This window comes from Lactuca virosa, chromosome 1 (genome assembly GCF_052849685.1).
Source record: "Lactuca virosa cultivar CGN04683 chromosome 1, Lactuca_virosa_CGN04683_v6, whole genome shotgun sequence".
Classification (NCBI taxonomy): Eukaryota; Viridiplantae; Streptophyta; class Magnoliopsida; order Asterales; family Asteraceae; genus Lactuca; species Lactuca virosa.
The window spans coordinates 301,974,328-301,994,108 of NC_136426.1; the positions used below are offsets into that span (position 1 = coordinate 301,974,328).

The window sequence follows — 19,781 nt, forward strand, 5'->3', positions numbered from 1 at the left end:
GAACACTTTCTTGTCCCTCATTCTAGGTTCTAAAACTTCATTGTAAGTGTTTCCTACATCCTAAGGGTGTTTTTTATGCTTGTTGGTGGTTTTAGACACTAATTGTTGGCCCGTACATGTTATTCTATGCTCAATAGGAGCGTACTGTGCTCGGGAATTCACTTAGTATACCAAGCATCTTCTCATTCATCCAAGTTACTCACGGTCAAGTGAGTTCATACTCCTATTTATTTACAGTTTTAACGTTTTCAGGGGGGAAATACAAGCCAAACATCATCGATCTTGTGAAATTATACAAAAAGGATTTCAATACACTTAGAACTGATGCAATTGGCACAACCACACAATTTTCATACTTTTATCAAATATTCAGATATTTCATCCCTTTTGTATATTGCGGAGCATAAGGGAGGTTTTCAACATAATTCATAGAGTTTTTTAGTGTTTAACATGGATACATTAACGAGCATATAAACTATAATAGGTATAGTTTATGGGATAACTATCTTATTAATGTACAAACATAGATTCCATGTGATCAAACATATAAGCTATATAGAGTATAGTTTATGAGACATATATTCAGCTAGTTAAATTCAAGAATTCATTTTATTCTACACTTAATCGTTAGTATAGCATTTTATGAGTGAGCATTCTTCGCGTACTTACTTATGTACTAACAAAAGTCCTGAGATTGTAACCAGAGTCTCCTTGCGGGAGAACATGAGTTTGTGTATAGATCCATACGGGATTGACAATCCCGCACCATAACTGTTAGCTACAGCTAGGCCGGTAGGCCTGGGTGACAAAGTCATTTCAATTCCGACGCCTGAGAACGTCGTTCAGGCAATCCAATGGTCAAGTATGGTTATAACAACTCATAAATTTGGTACTAAGAATATACGATTAAAGTATGAATGGTAATAACATCAATTAGTTTTATTATAAATAATAGAACTACTATACATATTAGAGTGTTCAGAGCTTTCCAAACTTACTATACATATGGGTCATAGCCAGGGTTTTTCATGAAAAAAGGATTTCTCATTCAGAACAACAATGCACAACACATTCAATGGTAACTAGACATATAAACTATACATTAGGAGATTCAATAACAAAAATACACATGTTAGAAAATAATGGATTTTCTTGGGAACATACAATTATTTTCATTGATTCATTAACGGATTTTCCTTACAAAAACATGCTTATGAACTCACCAGCTTTATGTTGATACTCTTTCAAAACTGCTTATAGATGTACCTCACCCAGATTTCGAGAAGGCGGAGCATATAGAGTCACGTCTTTTACTTTTGTTATACTTTTGATGTATATAAACATGAATCAAACAGATGTAAATATTTTACTTAATTAATGTAATAGTTGTGTTTACTTTGATTACTATGATGTAATTGTTGTGATACTACACATGACGTCCTCCACCCCCAAACGTTTCACCCCTTCCGGTTTGGTCGATGAGAATCTTTCCGTATTTGGTAAATTATGACACTACCACAAACGACAGACTCAAATCCATTTTCCAATGTTGCTATCAATGGAATCATATAAACAACAATTTTTCACAAATGTCATTGTAAGGATACTTAAAATAAATAAAATCAAACATTTTATTTTATTTTAAAACTTGCGGAAAAACTTACCCTTACAATGCAAATGCTTATGAAAACTATGTTGTTATCTATTCCTAAGCAATTTATCACAACTCTTAAGCAGCAGCTCAAAATTTCTGATCATCAAACCATGCGATCGAAATCCATCTTCGCGATCAGAATCAGCTTACTCTTCTTTGAGCTTCCTCTCTTTTCTTTGATTCTTAAAACTTCAACATGTGACCCAGTCACATCATGTAACAAGAATCTCCAAATAGGAACTGAATAGAGTTAGATAGTGGACTTACCTGAAGCAGAGTCAAACGTTTGACTTGACCTTCACCCAGATCTTTCAGGTAGTTAAGGCAGCTTCGCAACCAATGCCTCTTCCTTTGGCAACAGAAACATATGGACCCTTTGGGAATGGCACACAGGACTATCTTAGACTTAGCCTTTCTCTTTATCATTTGGTCAACCGAGTTGACTATGGCCGATTCTTTTCCATTGGGAAGAAAAGGCTTTTCTAGATACCCAATGTTACCAATTGTCAATGTCCATGGTAGTTTGGGAAGTTGATCTACTAATCAAATTTGCTTTACCAGAGCTCCAAATCATTGTTGATTCAGTAGCACCAAGTAAATAGATAAGATCATTAGGGTCATGTCATAGTCTGTTACATAGTAGTCCCAAAGGAACTCACTGTGTGACGTAGAAAGTGATTGAACAACCAACTTTCTCAAGACTTTGACACCCAACTCTCCCGGCTTGTCAATATGTGACTTTATCTCCAAGATGTGAGCACATATAGACCTTGCTTGCCAATAGGGCTTGAGTGACCTTGAACTATTCAAGAACTTGTGGGTTAGGGAGAATGATTGGAGGAGGTGGAGGGAGTGAAGAATTATTTTCGGTACATCATCTTCAAGAGTTTTTTTTGGGAAGATCATTATTGTCTGAACCAGACATCTTTTGGGAGATATTCAAGATAGTTGATTTAAAGTCCTTAATATAACACCCAATATGAAATATTCAGGCTAGGACCCAACACAATATTTTATAACTTAGAAGAGGGATGCCGTAATCCAAGCTATAAAATATTTGAAGGTAGGCGAATGAAGATTCACCAATTTCCACCATGAAAAACGAAATAAATTATTAGGTTTTAATTGGTTTTGAAACTCCTAGATCCTTTGAGATTCATTCAACTTTTCAATGGCATGTTTCAATCTCGAGTGTGCCCTTCAGGTTTTATGACTGGGATGCCGAGGATCACAAAACAAGGTGTGAATAACCATGCAAATATACTTGGTACCCTTAATATTTACCCCTCAATCGATGTGCCGGTTAACCACACGCGCTCCATCGATACTATGATAAACATTAAGTTACCCTTTGCCTACCTTGTTAAGTCCAGGTTAGTGTGCCGGTTAACCACATACGCTCCACTAACGACTTAAACAAAGTGCAAAGTGTAATTTCATGGGTTAGCACCTTATTCACATTTTCCTAAAGTAACTAAGATTGGGAATTTTATAAAACATTTAGTTACTTTATATTCCATCATACTTTTAATGAGGATTATAGTCCTTGTCCTACCCATTCGGCTAACGACCCTCCACTAGTCAAGGAAGCGGTGGGTGAGAGTGGACACCCATTAAGCTGCCATTTTATAGGCAACAACGTTATACCCTCATTATAGACCGGCTTCGTGAATGAGGCCTACTAACGGTAAAACGACTTGTTCTTATACATATATAATTATTATTAAACTTATAATAATATAAAATATAAGGGTTGAATTATAACTTTTAAAATTCTAGTGGTTGGAACTAAAGTATTTAAAGTGGCTTTACATGTTCCAAAACTTGAGGGCAAGTTTTGTAACTTTCAAAATTTTTCATCTTTCATAACTTATAAGTTAATGGATTAATAAAACGAGAGACTTTTCATTTTATGTAACCTATGTGTTTAATAATGGACTTTAAAAGAGTGACTTTTGGTAATCCATAACTTGAGGAAAAATTATGGATTCCATTAAAACACATCAAGATCAAGAATTAAACTAACAAGCAAGTTACAAATAATTCATATGATCTTCTAAACTCATAAGTTCATGAATGTTCATATCAACAGTTTCAAGAATCATAAATAAACCATATAAAGCTTGAAATTTTGATAATAGCCATTCAAAATGGATTAGCATAACCATTACACCATCTAAAACAAGTTTTATAACACCAAAACAGCTTAGGGTAATGTTTCTAGTCCATTTCCTGCAGCAAAACTCGAAAATCTGCATTCAGGGGCTCCTACTCGTCAACTGCACGAACCTAATCGACGTGTAGGATGAATTTAATCATGGACTCGTCGAGTCCCCCCCATGGACTCGGCGAGTTCACGCTGCAGAATGCAGAAAACTGAGTTTTTTCAACAACTTTGCATCATGTATCAAATAAACAAGCCTAGACTCTAATACCAGTGAAGGGTTTTGAGCATTCTAACACTCCTATGGTGTACATGCAACCCTAGAAACCTTGGATCTGTGTTTTACTATGATACATGCAAAATTGATTTTGCAAGTTTCTTTAACTATCTAGCATAGCATGTGGAACTTTTAAACATAAATGCTAGAAGAAGAACATAACTTTTGTGGTTTGGATTCCTTGAGAACCTTGTGAGCCTAGCACCTCAAGTGTGATGCCTCAAATGTCTCACACACCACCACAACACTTGGAATGACCTTGAGAGAAGTTCACTTACACCTTAAAATCGGCTTGCCCTCTTTCTTGTACAAGTAGTAGTCATAGTGTCGTTTTTGCTTGCATAGGGTTCTTTATATAGTTGTGGCACAAGTAGGGTTACACCATGTAAACCCTAATTGTCATGGCTTTCCATATTCCATGATCCATGGGTTTGTAACCTCCATGGATTATCCATGGATCACCTTATGGGTTTGAACCCAATCCATACAAACCATGGATCATTAGCCCACTATACAAGAATAGATGATTTACACAATCAACCCCATATATTTAATTAGTCTCCTTTTAATCACTTAATTAATTCCAAATTAATTCTTTGATCAATGCTAATTAAATAATATTATTAATATATTAGAACTTATAATATATTAATAATCCTTAAGTGTCCTTTTCTCTCATTTAGTCTATCCAAGTGTTGCAATGCCATGCAACCCAAATGGACCATGCCAACCGGGTCAAGTACATTCCAGGAATAGTTATGAACTTAGACACCTAATCCAACAGTTTTCTATGATTTTTGGTGGTTTTAGACACTAATTGTAGGCCCATACATGTTAATCTATGCTTAATAGGACCATACTGTGCTCGGGACTTCACTTAGTATACCAAGCATCTTATCATTCATCCAAGTTACTCGCGGTCAAGTGAGTTCATACCCCTATTTCTTTACAGTTTTAACGTTTTCAGGGGGGAATACAAGCCAAACATTATTGATCTTGTGAAATTATACAAAAAGGATTTCAATACACTTAGAACTGATGCAATTGGCACAACCACACAGTTTTCATACTTTTATCAAATATTCAGATATTTCATCCCTTTTGTATATTGCGGAGCATAAGGGAGGTTTTCAACATAATTCCTAGAGTTTTTCAGTGTTTAACATGGATACATTAACGAACATATAAAATATAATAGGTATAGTTTATGGGATAACTATCTTATCAATGTACAAACATAGATTCAATGTGATCAAACATATAAGCTATATAGAGTATAGTTTATGAGACATATATTCAACTAGTTAAATTCAAGAATTTATTTTATTCTATATTTAATCGTTAGTATAGCATTTTACTTAAGTACTAACAAAAGTCCTGAGATTGTAACCATAGCTTTCCAAACTTACTATACATACTGGTGATAGCCAGGGTTTTTCATGAAAAAGGATTTCTCATTCAGAACAACAATGCACAACACATTCAATGGTAACTAGACATATGAACTATACATTAGGAGATTCAATAACAAAAATACACATTTTAGAAAATAATGGATTTTCTTGGGAACATACAATTATTTTCATTGATTTATTAACAGATTTTCCTTACAAAAATAGGTTTATGAACTCACCAGCTTTATGCTGATACTCTTTAAAAACTGCTTGTATTCTCAGGAAATCAGTAGACAGGTACCTAACCCAGATTTCGAGAAGGCGGAGCATATAGAGTCACGTCTTTTACTTTTATTATAATTTTGATGTATATAAACTTGAATCAAACAGATGTAAATATTTTACATAATCAATGTAATGGTGTGTTTACTTTGATTACTATGATGCAATTGTTGTGATACTATGCATGACGTCCTCCACCCCCAAACGTTTCCGTCGTTCCGGTTTGGGGGTGTGACAGATTGGTATCATAGCTATTGTTTATAGTGAACTAAGTATACCGAACCTTACATGGTATACAACTATAAACACTAAAGGGGCCGAAATGCTCTATAACTAAAAGAATACTCTAAAAATACAAGTATTTTTACAAAAAGTATACAAGCATACATACGTACAAGAAGCCATAACATAGTAAGAACTACATAAAAGTAGTTAGGACAAGTTGAACACTACGGTTAAACCTGGGCAGTTATGTAGTCATATGTGGGGCCAATATAACCTGATCAACTATATTTGTTCGAGATATGACCAACATGTGTTTGGGAGTGATTGTGGTGTCGCGACAAGTATAAAACTCACCAAATCTTGTGCTAATGAAAATACATGGTTAAAATACTATAGAAGTATTTTATGGTACTATAACACTGCACAAAGTCATCGCTACTAGTACAAATCCTTATAATGGAAAGACCTGCAATTCCTTGTTAATGATAGTAGCTATCATTATAGGTCTTTATTGTCATTGCCGAATTAAGATATATCTTGCTCAAAAATATTCCCTTTATCGGGCGAATGATGTGACAACCCGAAATCTTTATCTATAAATCAAATTCGTCCAATAAAAGTCAGATTTGTTTTCACTATCGTTTTACGGTGTTTAAGGTCAGTTTGAGAGTCTCTAATCCAAGTGCACTCAAGGGTTGAATGTTGGGAAGCGTTATCTTGGAATCTGTAGTTTGCAATCGAGCCTGGAACACCTTCAAAGGGAGTTCACGGCCGCAAACTAGGTTCACGGCCGTGAACCCATGCTTAGGCCGTGAACCACCCTCCATATATATATTAATATATATATATATATATATATATATATATATATATATATATATATGTGTGTGTGTGTGTGTGTGTGTGTGTGATTCACACATTTTCTCCTCATTTCTTCAAGCTCCAGCCGTGAACATCCCCATTCTCTCTCAACTATCTTCAACCATGAACACTCTTAAAAACCTCAAAACATAAGTATTTCATCCCTTTCTTGTTCATGCTTAGAAACCCCTTGATTCTAGCCTTGATTCATCACTTTTTCATCACCATCTTCATGGTGTTCAAGAGTTCACGGCCGTGAACCCTTCATAATGGGCCAAAAACCCTTCAAGTATTCATGTGTTCTTGGGTCATGAACACATCTTGGGCCGTAAACCCTTCATGTGTTCATGGGCCGTGAACACATGCTGGGCCGTGAACCCATGGTGGTTTGGCCGTTTACACTTTCTTGTCCTTCATTCTAGGTTCTAAAACTTGATTGTAAGTGTTTCGTACATCCTAAGGTTGTTTTTTATGCTTGTTGGTGGTTTTAGACACTAATTGTTGGCCCGTACATGTTAATCTATGCTTAATAGGAGCGTACTGTGCTCGGGACTTCACTTAGTATACCAAGCATCTTCTCATTCATCCAAGTTACTCACGGTCAAGTGAGTTCATACTCCTATTTATTTACAGTTTTAACGTTTTCAGGGGGGAAATACAAGCCAAACATCATCGATCTTGTGAAATTATACAAAAAGGATTTCAATACACTTAGAACTGATGCAATTGGCACAACCACACAATTTTCATACTTTTATCAAATATACAGATATTTCATCCCTTTTGTATATTGCGGAGCATAAGGGAGGTTTTCAACATAATTCATAGAGTTTTTCAGTGTTTGACATGGATACATTAACGAACATATAAACTATAATAGGTATAGTTTATGGGATAACTATCTTATTAATGTACAAACATAGATTCAATGTGATCAAACATATAAGATATATAGAGTATAGTTTATGAGACATATATTCAGCTATTTAAATTCAAGAATTCATTTTATTCTACACTTAATCGTTAGTATAGCATTTTATGAGTGAGCATTCTTCGTGTACTTACTTATGTACTAACAAAAGTCCTGAGATTGTAACCAGAGTCTCCTTGCGGGAGAACGTGAGTTTGTGTATAGATCCATACGAGATTGACAATCCTACACCATAACTGTTAGCTACATTTAGGCCGGTAGGCCTGGGGGACAAAGTCATTTTGATTCCGACGCCTGAAGAGCGTCGTTCAGGCAATCCAACGATCAAGTATGGTTATAACAACTCATAAATTTTGTACTAAGAATATACGGTTAAAGTATGAATGGTAATAACTTCAATTAGTTTTATTATAAAGTAATAGAACTACTATACATATTAGAGTATTCATAGCATTCCAAACTTACTATACATACTGGTCATAGCCAGGGTCTTTCATGAAAAAGGATTCTCATTCAGAACAACAATGCACAACACATTCAATGGTAACTAGACATATACACTATACATTAGGAGATTTAATAACAAAAATACACATGTTAGAAAATAATGGATTTTCTTGGGAACATACAATTATTTTAATTGATTCATTAACGGATTTCCCTTACAAAAACATGCTTATGAACTCACCAGCTTTATGTTGATACTCTTTCAAAACTACTTGTATTCTCAGGAAATCAGTACACAGGTACCTCACCTAGATTTAGAGAAGGCGGAGCATATGGAGTCACGTTTTTTACTTTTGTTATACTTTTGATGTATATAAACATGAATCAAACAGATGTAAATATTTTACTTAATCAATGTAATGGTTGTGTTTACTTTGATTACTATGATGTAATTGTTGTGATACTACACATGACGTCCTCCACCCCCAAACGTTTCTGTCGTTCCGGTTTGGGGGTGTGACAAGAAGCAAGACAATTCATATCATCAAAGTTCAATACATTAGCATAATCATATTAATCCTATTCTTGAAATTATGACAATTACCTTGTAATTAGATTAGGATAATGATTACCATATCATAAAAAATAGTTTAAATGATTGAAAACAGTTACAGGTAATGATCCTAACCCAATTATGGCAAAGAAACTCGAACAGCATGCTGTCTGTTCATCAGACTCGCCTAGTGCAAGAACAGACTCGTCGCGTCCATGAATAAAACCATCAAATCGTCGAGTCTGTTCATGGACTCGGCAAGTTGATCTGTCAGACAACATTCCAGCTTTGCAAAATCACATAGAAACAGCAATATAACAGAAAACAAGCCTAGGCTCTGATACCACTGTTGGGTTTTGAGCATTCTAACACTCCTATGGTGTACATGCAACCCTAGAAACCTTGGATCTATGTTTTCTCTATTATACATGCAAATATTGATTTTTCCAAGGTTTCATCCTATCTAGCATATCATGAGGTATATGTAATGTAAAACTAGTAGAATGACATACCTTTTCTTGTTGCTTGATTCCTTAAGACCTTGTGAGCCTAGCACCCCAAGTGTGATGCCTCAAATGTTTCACAGAACACCAAAACTCTTGAAATAACTTGATAATTGAACACTTGTATGCAAATTTCGTCTAGCTCTCACTCTTTTAGTCTTAGTGCCGATTTTGCTCCATATGAAGCTCCTTATATAGTGTCATGCAATTAGGCTTACACCATGCAAAACCTAATGTGCATGACCTTTCACTTACTCCATGATCCATGGGTTTTAACCTCCATGGAGCATCCATGGAGCACCTTATGGGTTTTAGCCCAATCTTATGAACCATGGATCATAAGCCCACTATATAAGAATGAATGATTTACACAATCAATCCCTATATATTTAATTAGTCTCTTTTTATCACAAAATTAATTCCAAATTAATTCTTGATCAATACTAATTAAATAATATGATTTCATATTAATATATTAGAACTTATAATATATTAATAAATCATAAGTGTCCTTTTTCTCATTTTGTCTATCCAATTGTTGTGATGCAATGCAACCCAAATGGACCATGCCAAGTCGGATCAAGTACATACCAAATATAGTTATGGACTTAGACACTTTATCCAACAATTTGTTTATGGTGAAATGTATAATTAAAACAAATTAATTATATATTGTGGGTTGAAAACCCTATATGCTCATCAGACTTTCCCAAGCCTGCCCCACTCAGTTTATTTGTATCACAGGTAGCAGCGTAAGAGCACAGGTGTGATAACTTTAAATATGGAGTGAGATTTAAAGGAGAATAGGCCAATAGAATAATAAACTATTGTAAGGCCTATAATATTACGTTTATGCTTATGTTGTTGTATTGACCATGACATCCCAAGGTTTTGAAATATAAATGAAACATATTTCCTCGGAAATGCTTTTATAATGATATTGTCATGTTTTTCGTAACAAATTCCGCATTATTACTCTTTTGAAAAGAATATTCTGATTTAAATAAGCATAAACAAATCGGTTTTTCTGACCATAAAATTAGGGATGTCACAATATATATATATATATATATATATATATATATATATATATATATATATATATATATATATATATATATATATTTGTCTATTTTATTGTCCTACAACACTTACGTTGCTATGATCCGAAACTAAACTGAAACTAGGTTGTCATTATGACTAATGTTTTAAGCACATTGCTATAATTAAGGATCTTGGTAAAGTAATTTGCAAATTCATATTGGTGATTTGCTCATTCAATGTAGATGACATGTGACCATGACACTCACACAATGTTTACTTGTAAAATTTAGAATCTAAATTTTTTTTATATTTGATCTTTTATAGAATCTCATTTCAATCTATTTCGACCTGCAACTTTGAAACTCATGTTATCGTTTTTCCAGATTATAACAATATACCTCTAAATTTCGAAACACGGGTACCCCACCAAACCGTAAATACACCAACCACAACATTTTTGTACGTCGTAACGCGCGGTAATCGCTCTAGTTTTACAATTGCAAACAAATCATTTATATATTTTTGTTTTAAACTATTACACATGTCATATTCATAACATTAATATACAAGTACTATTTTGGATTATTACATAGCTATCTATAATATTTGCATGACAAAAGGATTATTATTTTGTAATTTTACTACATTAAAGACCATGTAATTTTAAGAAAAAAAACAAAAAAAAATTAAAACACTATTACGTGATTTGACTTTGAAACAATAAAACAAAATATCATAAATGTTAAATTATATAAGAGAAAATTACAAAATAGTCCCTGTGGTATGGCATAATAAACATCTATAGTCCAACATCAATAAAATGGATAAAATTGGTCCTTATGTTATTTCGAAATTATATAAATGGTCCCTCCATCGTAAACTCTAACTGCAGTAAAATTATATTTTTTTCCTCACATTTTTTTATTTATATATTTGTCTTTTATTAAGATATCCTATAGTTACAAAAATGGTCCCTATCACCCACATCTACCCCACAATTATTCGACAACCACCATCATCTCCGGCACTCCGTCAACTTTCCTACATCTTCTCTGGCGTCAAAATTGATAACGACGTGGAGAAGCTTGAAGTATATTACAACCTAGAGGTTTCAAATACGAATAATTTAAGGTATATGGTTGCTGATGAGTTCGATAAGGGGGAACTTAGGAATGCAAGGTTGAAGGGATTGATGAGAAAGGTGCTTGGGAAGGAGTTGGACAAGTCGAAGGATGTTACGATGAGTAGATGGGATAATCGATGGCTGAAACGGGCGTAGGTGCAGTGTGCTTGCATCAATGCTTTCTTAATTTTTCAAATTGGAAGGATCTTGATTACCGACGATTTTCGACTGATTCACACTCAAATCTGCCATGATCTAAGGTATTGTTCGACAAAAGTAGATTAGGTTTTTTGATATTTCATGTATTGTGGATGTTGAATGTTAGATGAATATGGATTTTTGTTTACAAAATGATTCCTTATGGGGTTTGGATCTACGTCTTACGTCTTTAGTGTTAATCGAATAAATGAATTTAAAAAAAATTTGTGTAGATAAATGAAAATCTGTATCTCCATTTAAATATTAAAATTAATTTGATCAATTATTGGGGAGTTGTACTTCGATTACAAAATTCTTATCAAGGTAGTACCTAAGGCGAATGTTGGAGGTAGCCTACAATGACAGTGATGGTTGCCTGAGTTTCAGAGGTGAAAGTGGTTGCCAGAGTACCAGAGATGATGGTGGTTGTTGGATGTTTGAAGTAGAGATTATAGGGTGTATGTGGGTGACAGGGACCAATTTTGTAACAATAGGACATCTTAATAAAAGACAAATCATAGCGGTAACAATTGTCATTACCGAAAACCATTGTCGCTACTGCGATCATATTTCGCCGGAAACCACCAAAACCACCGCTACAACCACCATTTACGTCAAAAACCATCGAAACCGACGACATCCTTTGTCATCTCCGGCTTGATCGTAACCTTCATCAAATCACAGCACCGCCGTCGATGTTCGTCGGCTTCGTTGCCTTCCAGGTATCCGTCGTCGGAGAAGGAGCATTCTAGATCTGACAATAACACAATTTCCAGCCCCACCTTCAATTCCCATCGTCCCCGCCACCACCTACCGAGATCTGAAGAGCTAGGGTTTTGGCAACTTCGGCTCTAACGACTCTATGTTCGTGGCTCCAACGACTCAGTGTTTTTGAGGGGATTATACACGACGAACAGATCCAGATCCGTATTGGAAACCCTAGCTTCGCCACCTATCTCCTCCGGAAACCTCGTCGATCTTATAGATGGCGAACCCTAAACGCCGCCGGAAGGTGGTGTTTGTTGGTCTAAGCCGGTGAAGAAGGCGGTGCCCGTCGATCTGAGTCGAAGAAGGAGAATGAGAGAGACGATCGGTGTGTCAACAAACCTCCATCGATGAGGTCGATTTCATTGCTGCTGACGGTTTTCTGATCTACTTCTTCATCGCCGCCACTAGTACACTTTCTAGCTCGCCACCATTCGAAACCCTTACCTTGGCTTCGTGAAAACCCTTGCCATGTCTACCTTCTCTAATCTTCTACGACCCTCGACTTATAGCACCGCCATTCGAACACATGTATGTTTCAAGAAAATCAAGGACTCGGACCTCCGACGGTGCTCCAGACAACATTTAATAAATGGTGGTGGTCGTATCTGATCTTCGCACTCCTTTAGATCCACCGGAAACCTGGAACCTCTCTGCTGGAATGCTCAACCGTCGGAAGCTTCGATCGCCGGTGTTGTGGCTGTCTTCTCCGGTTTTGTGAAAATGAGAGAGAGAGAGAGAGAGAGAGAGAGAGATAGAGAGAAGGTAGATATGGAAAGGGTGGGGTGTGTAACATCCCAATTCTCTAAACCAAAAATTTCGTTTTTGATTAAGTTATTTATTAAAACTGTTTACTGAAAAGCAACATCAATATCATATCAACTCATAACCCATGAGACAATTTTCATAAAAACATGTCATGAAATAATAAATATGTCAGAGTACAATCCCAAGAATGTCATAGTGCGGAAATCGAGTGTGTGCGTTAGCTGCTACCATATCGGCTCCTTCCCCTTTGATGAAGAGGTACCTGAAACAAACTGTAAACTGTAAGTATGAAGCTTAGTGAGTTCCCCCAATCATACCACATACCATAAACATATATTGCCTATCCCTCGGTATCTTTCAACCAGTATCTGACTGGCATAATCGGAAGCTGGACTTCCCTTCGGTATCTTTCAACCGGTAATCGGGAACTAACCTCCCCTTCGGTATCATTCAACCGGTAACTGGGAACTAACCTCCCCTTCGGTATCTTTCAACCGGTAATCGGGAGCTAACCTCCCCATCGGTATCTTTCAACCGGTAACTGGGGACTATTTCACCCCTAGCACTACCACATAACAACATATCATAAACATACCGCTAAACATGCATGGGTTCTAACGGCCCCTTCGGTATCTTGCAACCTGTAATCGGGACTAATCCCCCCTACTACCACTATCACGTATAACACAACATGCTAAACACATAAGACGTATCAGGTAGTAGAAAACCTAGATAATTATCACAAAGAAAATCATCTATCAACCAACTCCTACTAGTGGGCGAGCATTGTGGCCGTAGACCCACTTCTATCGGAAGGTAACTCACCTCGATGTCGTGTAGTGTCTGCACAGTCCTCGGTACGGAAATCCACTCGTCTCAACTCCTCAATGCCTACACAACAGCCCTTCTCTGTAACACCGTAAATTTTCAAACAAATTTTTCGTTTAAAATCACATAATTCTCACAATGCGTTTTACAAAGATCCCATTTATTTAATTTACCAAATACAACTCCATAATTATTTAGTTAACAATCCAGGATCCTCAAAATCTAGCTCCTTCTCTGGTGTGTACAATCAAGTCGGCGCCTTCCCGCGATGTGATAAAACCTGAAACACATAACACATAACACGGTAAGCACGAAGCTTAGTGAGTTTCCCAAAATACCACATACAAATCTTTAGCCACTCGAGGCTATAACTCTGTATGACCCTCCGGTCAATGTGTCTCAGTGGGACCCTCCAGTCCCACAACTCTGGTGGACCCTCCGGTCCTAACTCTGTAAACTCTGAGTAACACACAACATAAATCACAAAGAAATAATGCAGGATATCACAATACACAGATAAACACATAAAATAGCTCAATCACCACTCTAGGTAAGTATAGTGAGAAGACTCACCTTGCGAACAAGCAAGCAAATATCCTCGAAATCGAATCTCGAACTAGCCACCGCCTAACACATAGGGTAAATATCTATAATTAATACTCGATTCTCGATTCTAAGTAACCACATGTTATCCTTTTCTCTCTAACTCTTGGATTGGGTAAAAGACCATTTTACCCCTCCATGGTCTCCATTACTCATGTTGACCAAACCCTAAAGTCAACAGAAGTCCAACTCGAGTCAACAGTCCATGTTTGACCCGACTCGCCGAGTACACCCTTGTGACTCGTCGAGTCCATTCATTCTCTGAAGTCTCGTGGAAGTCCATCTCAGCTCGTCGAGTTGACCCCCAACTCACCGAGCTATCGCATGATTCGGCTCTCCGAGACAAACCCTAACCAACTCGTCGAGTAGGCTCATCGACTCAGCGAGTTCATTCAGACCCATTGCTTCGATCTTTACGTTCATGCATGATGTATTTGCTCCAAAATGCCAATACACGCCCTTTATGAATTGTTAAGCCCAAAAACCCTCATATGGATGAATAAAGATGGGACATCTAGACTCTAGGGACCTCACAAGGTCCAGATCTGAGGTCTAGACTTCTTGATAAATCATGCTACTCAAGGACCCAAACAAAAGATGGCAAAAAGCCCTAAAACTCCATAGATATGAGATCTATCCAAAATAAGAGGAAAGGTGAAGACTTTGATACCTTCCTCAAGAGCTCTGGACAAGAAATCACTGGACCCAACAACCTCTCCTCCAGCTCCTTGCTTGATAACCTCCTCCTCTTCCTCAAATGATGCACAAGAACTTCAAAGTGAGCTTCTCTCTCACTCTCTAGCTCAAATTGCAATTAGGGTTTGTTATCAGGGGTGTAGGGTAACTGATGAGGCGGAAATGGGGCATAAGTTTCTTTATATAGGCCCCAGCCCCGGGAAATTAGGGTTTCTCTGCCCAACATCTACTCGGCGAGTCAGTTTCCCGACTCGTCGAGTCCACTCATTAATTCCATGCGAATATCTCGACTTGACTCGGCGAGTTGGACCCTCAACTCGTCGAGTCTCTCCACAAATCCTCAAATTAAAATACACCATACTATTCCTGAAAAATCTGGATGTTACATTCTCGATTACTAATTCATACTCACAACCCTCCCTTACAAAGGTCAACTCAAGTACAGGTCAAAGTCAAAGTCAAACCCTAGACAAACTCAACTTTGGCCAAAGTCAACATCCAGTTGACTCGACTCGCCGAGTTGGTCCACCAACTCGTCGAGTCCCTATCCTTACAAAATGCTACAACCCCGATTCTACTCGTCGAGTCTATCAAGAAATCGACGAGTTCTCCTTCAACCATAACACCGAGACCATCTTCAACCGACTCGCTGAGTTCATCCTTGAACTCATCCAGTTCATCTCCATCCGTATGAATGTGTCCGGTCTATTACTCGCCGAGTTCTCCTTGAACTCGTTGAGTCCGTCTTCATATGGTTGGGACATTGCCTTGAACTCGCTGAGTTCCTCCTTGCACTCGTCGAGTGCTTCGATCATCAAGTCCATAACTAACCCCAACAAACTGAGTTTTCCTTCAACTCAACCAAAGACCATTTCTAGAAGATGTTTGGGGGAAACTGCGACCCGACTCGCCGAGTCACCCAAGCGACTCGCCGAGTCACCCAAGCGACTCGCCGAGTCCCTTTTTGTCCAAAACTATATAGTCGATTTCAGTGGGTCTTAATGTATCAAAATCATAGATCTGACCTCCTAGGGTCCATTTTATACGTAAAGCTACGAACTTGATGTCCATGCATGAGGTTTTTGGCTCAAAATGCTATAAAATGGGGTTTATATGATGCATGGGTCTCCCATGGACATAAAGTTGGCATCTTTAGGCCATGGGAACCCTCAATGGTTCCAGATCTGAAGTACAACTCTAAGTATACACCCAAATCCGAGTATAGCTTTACTAAAGCTTAGAAAAAGGTAGAAAATAGCCGCAAAACAATATCTAAGTAATGTATAGTAAAGGTATCAGCTTTATACCTAAATGAGCAGGAAATGTGCCAAAACTTCTGGATCTACTTGTTCTCACTTGATCTCCCAAGTTCCTTTTTCCTTCTCAAGCTTCACAATCACCACAAGCACACAAAAATGGCTCAAGAAAACTCAAACAAGGTTAGGGTTTCTCTGAGTTGGGAGGGATGATAGAGGCTGGTTTGGGACGAGTTAAGTTGTTTATATAGGGTGCAAACCCTAAATATTAGGGTTTCATCCAGACAGTCCTACTCGCCGATCAGGCTCTCGACTCGTCGAGTAGGTTACTTAAAACTCGCGTCCAAAGTCTTGTCTACTCGACGAGTTGGGCCTCCAACTCGCCGAGTCCTAGTGTTAAAACATAAATTCTTTAAATTAAAAATACGTACCGGGAACCGGGCGTTACAGGGTGGGGTTAGGTGGTTTTTGTTTTAGTTTTTTTTTTTTTTTTTTTTTAATTGGTGAAATATAAAGAAAAGGAAAAAACAAAATTAAAAGGGAAAACCTATTATTTTAAAAAATTTTGGACCAAAATTATAACAAAATAAAAATTTTGAACCAATGGTATTAGTCCAAAATTTTTTTAATCAAAATCACAATTTTCAATGGCATGAATCATTTTTACATTTTTGTCTAAGAAATTACATATATCTTGTGTCCGTTTGTATTGGTTAAGTATCAATTACAAATTCGGTCCCTAATTCCAAGAAATGACGCCAATATTTGCATATAGATTCATTTAAGTCTCGCATAATGTCACCCAAATGAATTATCATTATCTGTTCTTAATTACGACTAAAACCTAAAACCAGTTTACTAAAATGAGTTTTTAAGGCACCACAAAGGTGTCGTTGAAATATTGGACTATCACTTGAATTTGAACTCTTGAAGATGGATTTGCCCAACGATCAAATCCTATAAGCTTCAGTTTTCGATTAATATGTTTTTCAGAAAGAAAAATAAATCAGGATACGTTTAGAACTTTACTGAAAAAAAAAAAAAGTTACGCCTAAAGTTTGTTATGTCTCACTGAATTTACAACATATTGCTTTTCAAGTAACCAAAAGTAGCAATAGTAACCGCTTATCCTTTTGTATTGTAGTTGAAATGTACAATTTCCCTATTCTTCTAGATAAGCATTAAGTGGTTGGTTGAAACTTGTATATCCCACTAACAATATCACATGGCCGATCGCCATCTCTGTCTGTTTTCCAAACTTTTACAGACACAAAATTCCCAAATACAAACTCAATCATGAAGGAAGTAGAAGTCGGTAATAATAAATGGGTTCTCTAAATTCACTGATAATTAACCCCTTTTCCATGATCAATAATTGTTACTTCATATCCCTTCTCACCACACAACCAAAACTCAGATATCTTCTCCTTTCATCGATCAAAAATGGCTTATTACGATGATGGGTACATGTGGCCTCAAGAACACGCCGCCTATAATGTTGTCGGTTACCAAGATTCCGTAAGTTTTTCTGGTTATGAATCTTATCATCCTGATAATGCATACACTGTTTCTGAGTTTCAAGAACCTCAATTTTTAGATTATTATCATCACACTCAAGATTATGACTATCATTATGATCACGAGTACTCGTTTTCATCGCCTACTCCTGGTATCAATTACTTTGCATATAACTATATCGAGCCTAAGTTAATTGCTTACGAACCAGTTTCTTGTGATACGGGCTATGTCTCATATCACACACACTATTCGATCTCTTACCCAGAAACAGATTTACAATTTAACGAGCCAGAGTTTGAAGAGTATGATCCAACACCTTATGGCGGTGGTTATGATATTGTTTCTGTTTATGGAAAGCCTCTTCCTCCCTCTGATCAAACCTGCTATCCTCGGTCCAACCCCAAGCCGGTTGAGTCGAAGTCCAAGCCTGTGGCTAATCCTATCCCTTTGGCTAACCCTAAACCAGATCCAAAGGTTGTGCCCATGTCCAAACCAAAACCCGAGCCAGTGCATGTTCCGACTCTTATGCCCCAACATATTCCGGTTCCTAAACCTACTAGTGATCCTTTGGTGGAGCCCAATCCCAAGCCCAAGCCGGAGCCGGAGCCGGTGCCTGTTCCGATTCTTATGGCCGAGCCATTAGAATCAAGGGAGGAAAGCAATTATCCTGATTATGGATTTGACTATCCATGGCCTGAATATGACCATGGATATGGAATTGGAGTGGGGTATGATTACGGATATGGGAAACAAGTGGTTCAGGTTCCTCCATGTGAATATAGTCCAGAAGTTGTGGAGTTGTGTGAAAATCTTTTTGGGAGTTGGCCTTGTTTGGCTAGGATTAGGAAAGAACAAATGGGTGTTATTAATAATCCAGGAATTAGTACTTGTCCTGAAGATAGACACCTTAGTCCATGGGAAAGTTGTGCTAGTTACATATTCGGAACAAAGATCACAAAACGTGATATATAGGTTTGAATCTTAACAACTTTCTTATGGATTCTCACATTTTTGCCAATGAAGCACATATATATATATATGTGGAGACCAATAAAGAAGGTTATGGTAAGATAAATGTTAAGTTGATTATCTATGTTCGGCAATATATATTGAATCCTGGTGAGCTTATGTTATCATGTAATTTTGTGTTGTTTCCTATGAAAATAAGCATTCAAATTTTGTATCTAATGATTGTTGCAATAGTCTTATCTCATATTCATTAGAAATAATTATTTGAATAAATTACTGAAATCGTCCCTATGGTTTGGTCAAAATTGTACGTTTAGTCCCTAATTTTTTTTTGCACTTGGATCGTCCTATGGTTTGATTTTGTTGCGTTTTTCGTCCCTTACACAAATAAAGTTAGGGACCAAACGTGCAATTTTTACCTAACCATAGGGACGAAAAACTCAACGAAATCAAACCACATGGACGATCCGAGGGTAAAAAAAAATTAGGGACAAAACGTGTAATTTTGACCAAACCATTGGGACGATTTCAATAATTTACTGATTTACTCTAATTATTTTTAATGAAAAATAAAACGTTACAAAGCTCGGGTGCTAACTTTGGATAAATAGCCTCCAAGGTTAGCTTATTTACTTCTGAACCGAGATCAATAATATTAATAATAACTAGAGGGGTTACCCGCGCATTGCGCAGGGCAGAATGTGTTCGTTGTGTGAGACAAT

The 19,781-nt window shown here is 36.9% G+C and overlaps 1 protein-coding gene and 1 long non-coding RNA gene across 2 annotated transcripts; one reads left to right on the forward strand and one right to left on the reverse strand.

The window, feature by feature from the left end:
• Positions 1 to 13,369: 13,369 nt before the first annotated feature.
• Positions 13,370 to 14,851, reverse strand: LOC145109836 (uncharacterized). The gene is made up of 3 exons (XR_013709250.1): positions 14,591 to 14,851; positions 14,015 to 14,297; positions 13,370 to 13,451 (listed from the first exon to the last, which is right to left on the reverse strand). It is a non-coding gene; the product is annotated as an uncharacterized LOC145109836 (long non-coding RNA).
• Positions 14,852 to 17,769: 2,918 nt separating this feature from the next.
• LOC145167489 (uncharacterized) lies at positions 17,770 to 19,278 on the forward strand. Its single transcript, XM_079086704.1, has one exon. It carries the CDS (start codon positions 18,016 to 18,018, stop codon positions 19,060 to 19,062), a length of 1,047 nt encoding a protein of 348 aa, XP_078942830.1. The 5' UTR covers positions 17,770 to 18,015; the 3' UTR covers positions 19,063 to 19,278.
• Positions 19,279 to 19,781: the final 503 nt, after the last annotated feature.

Coding starts and splice junctions, on each gene's coding strand:
- LOC145167489 (XM_079086704.1), top strand. CDS start 18,016: ATGGCTTATTACGATGATGGGTACATGTGGCCTCAAGAACACGCCGCC.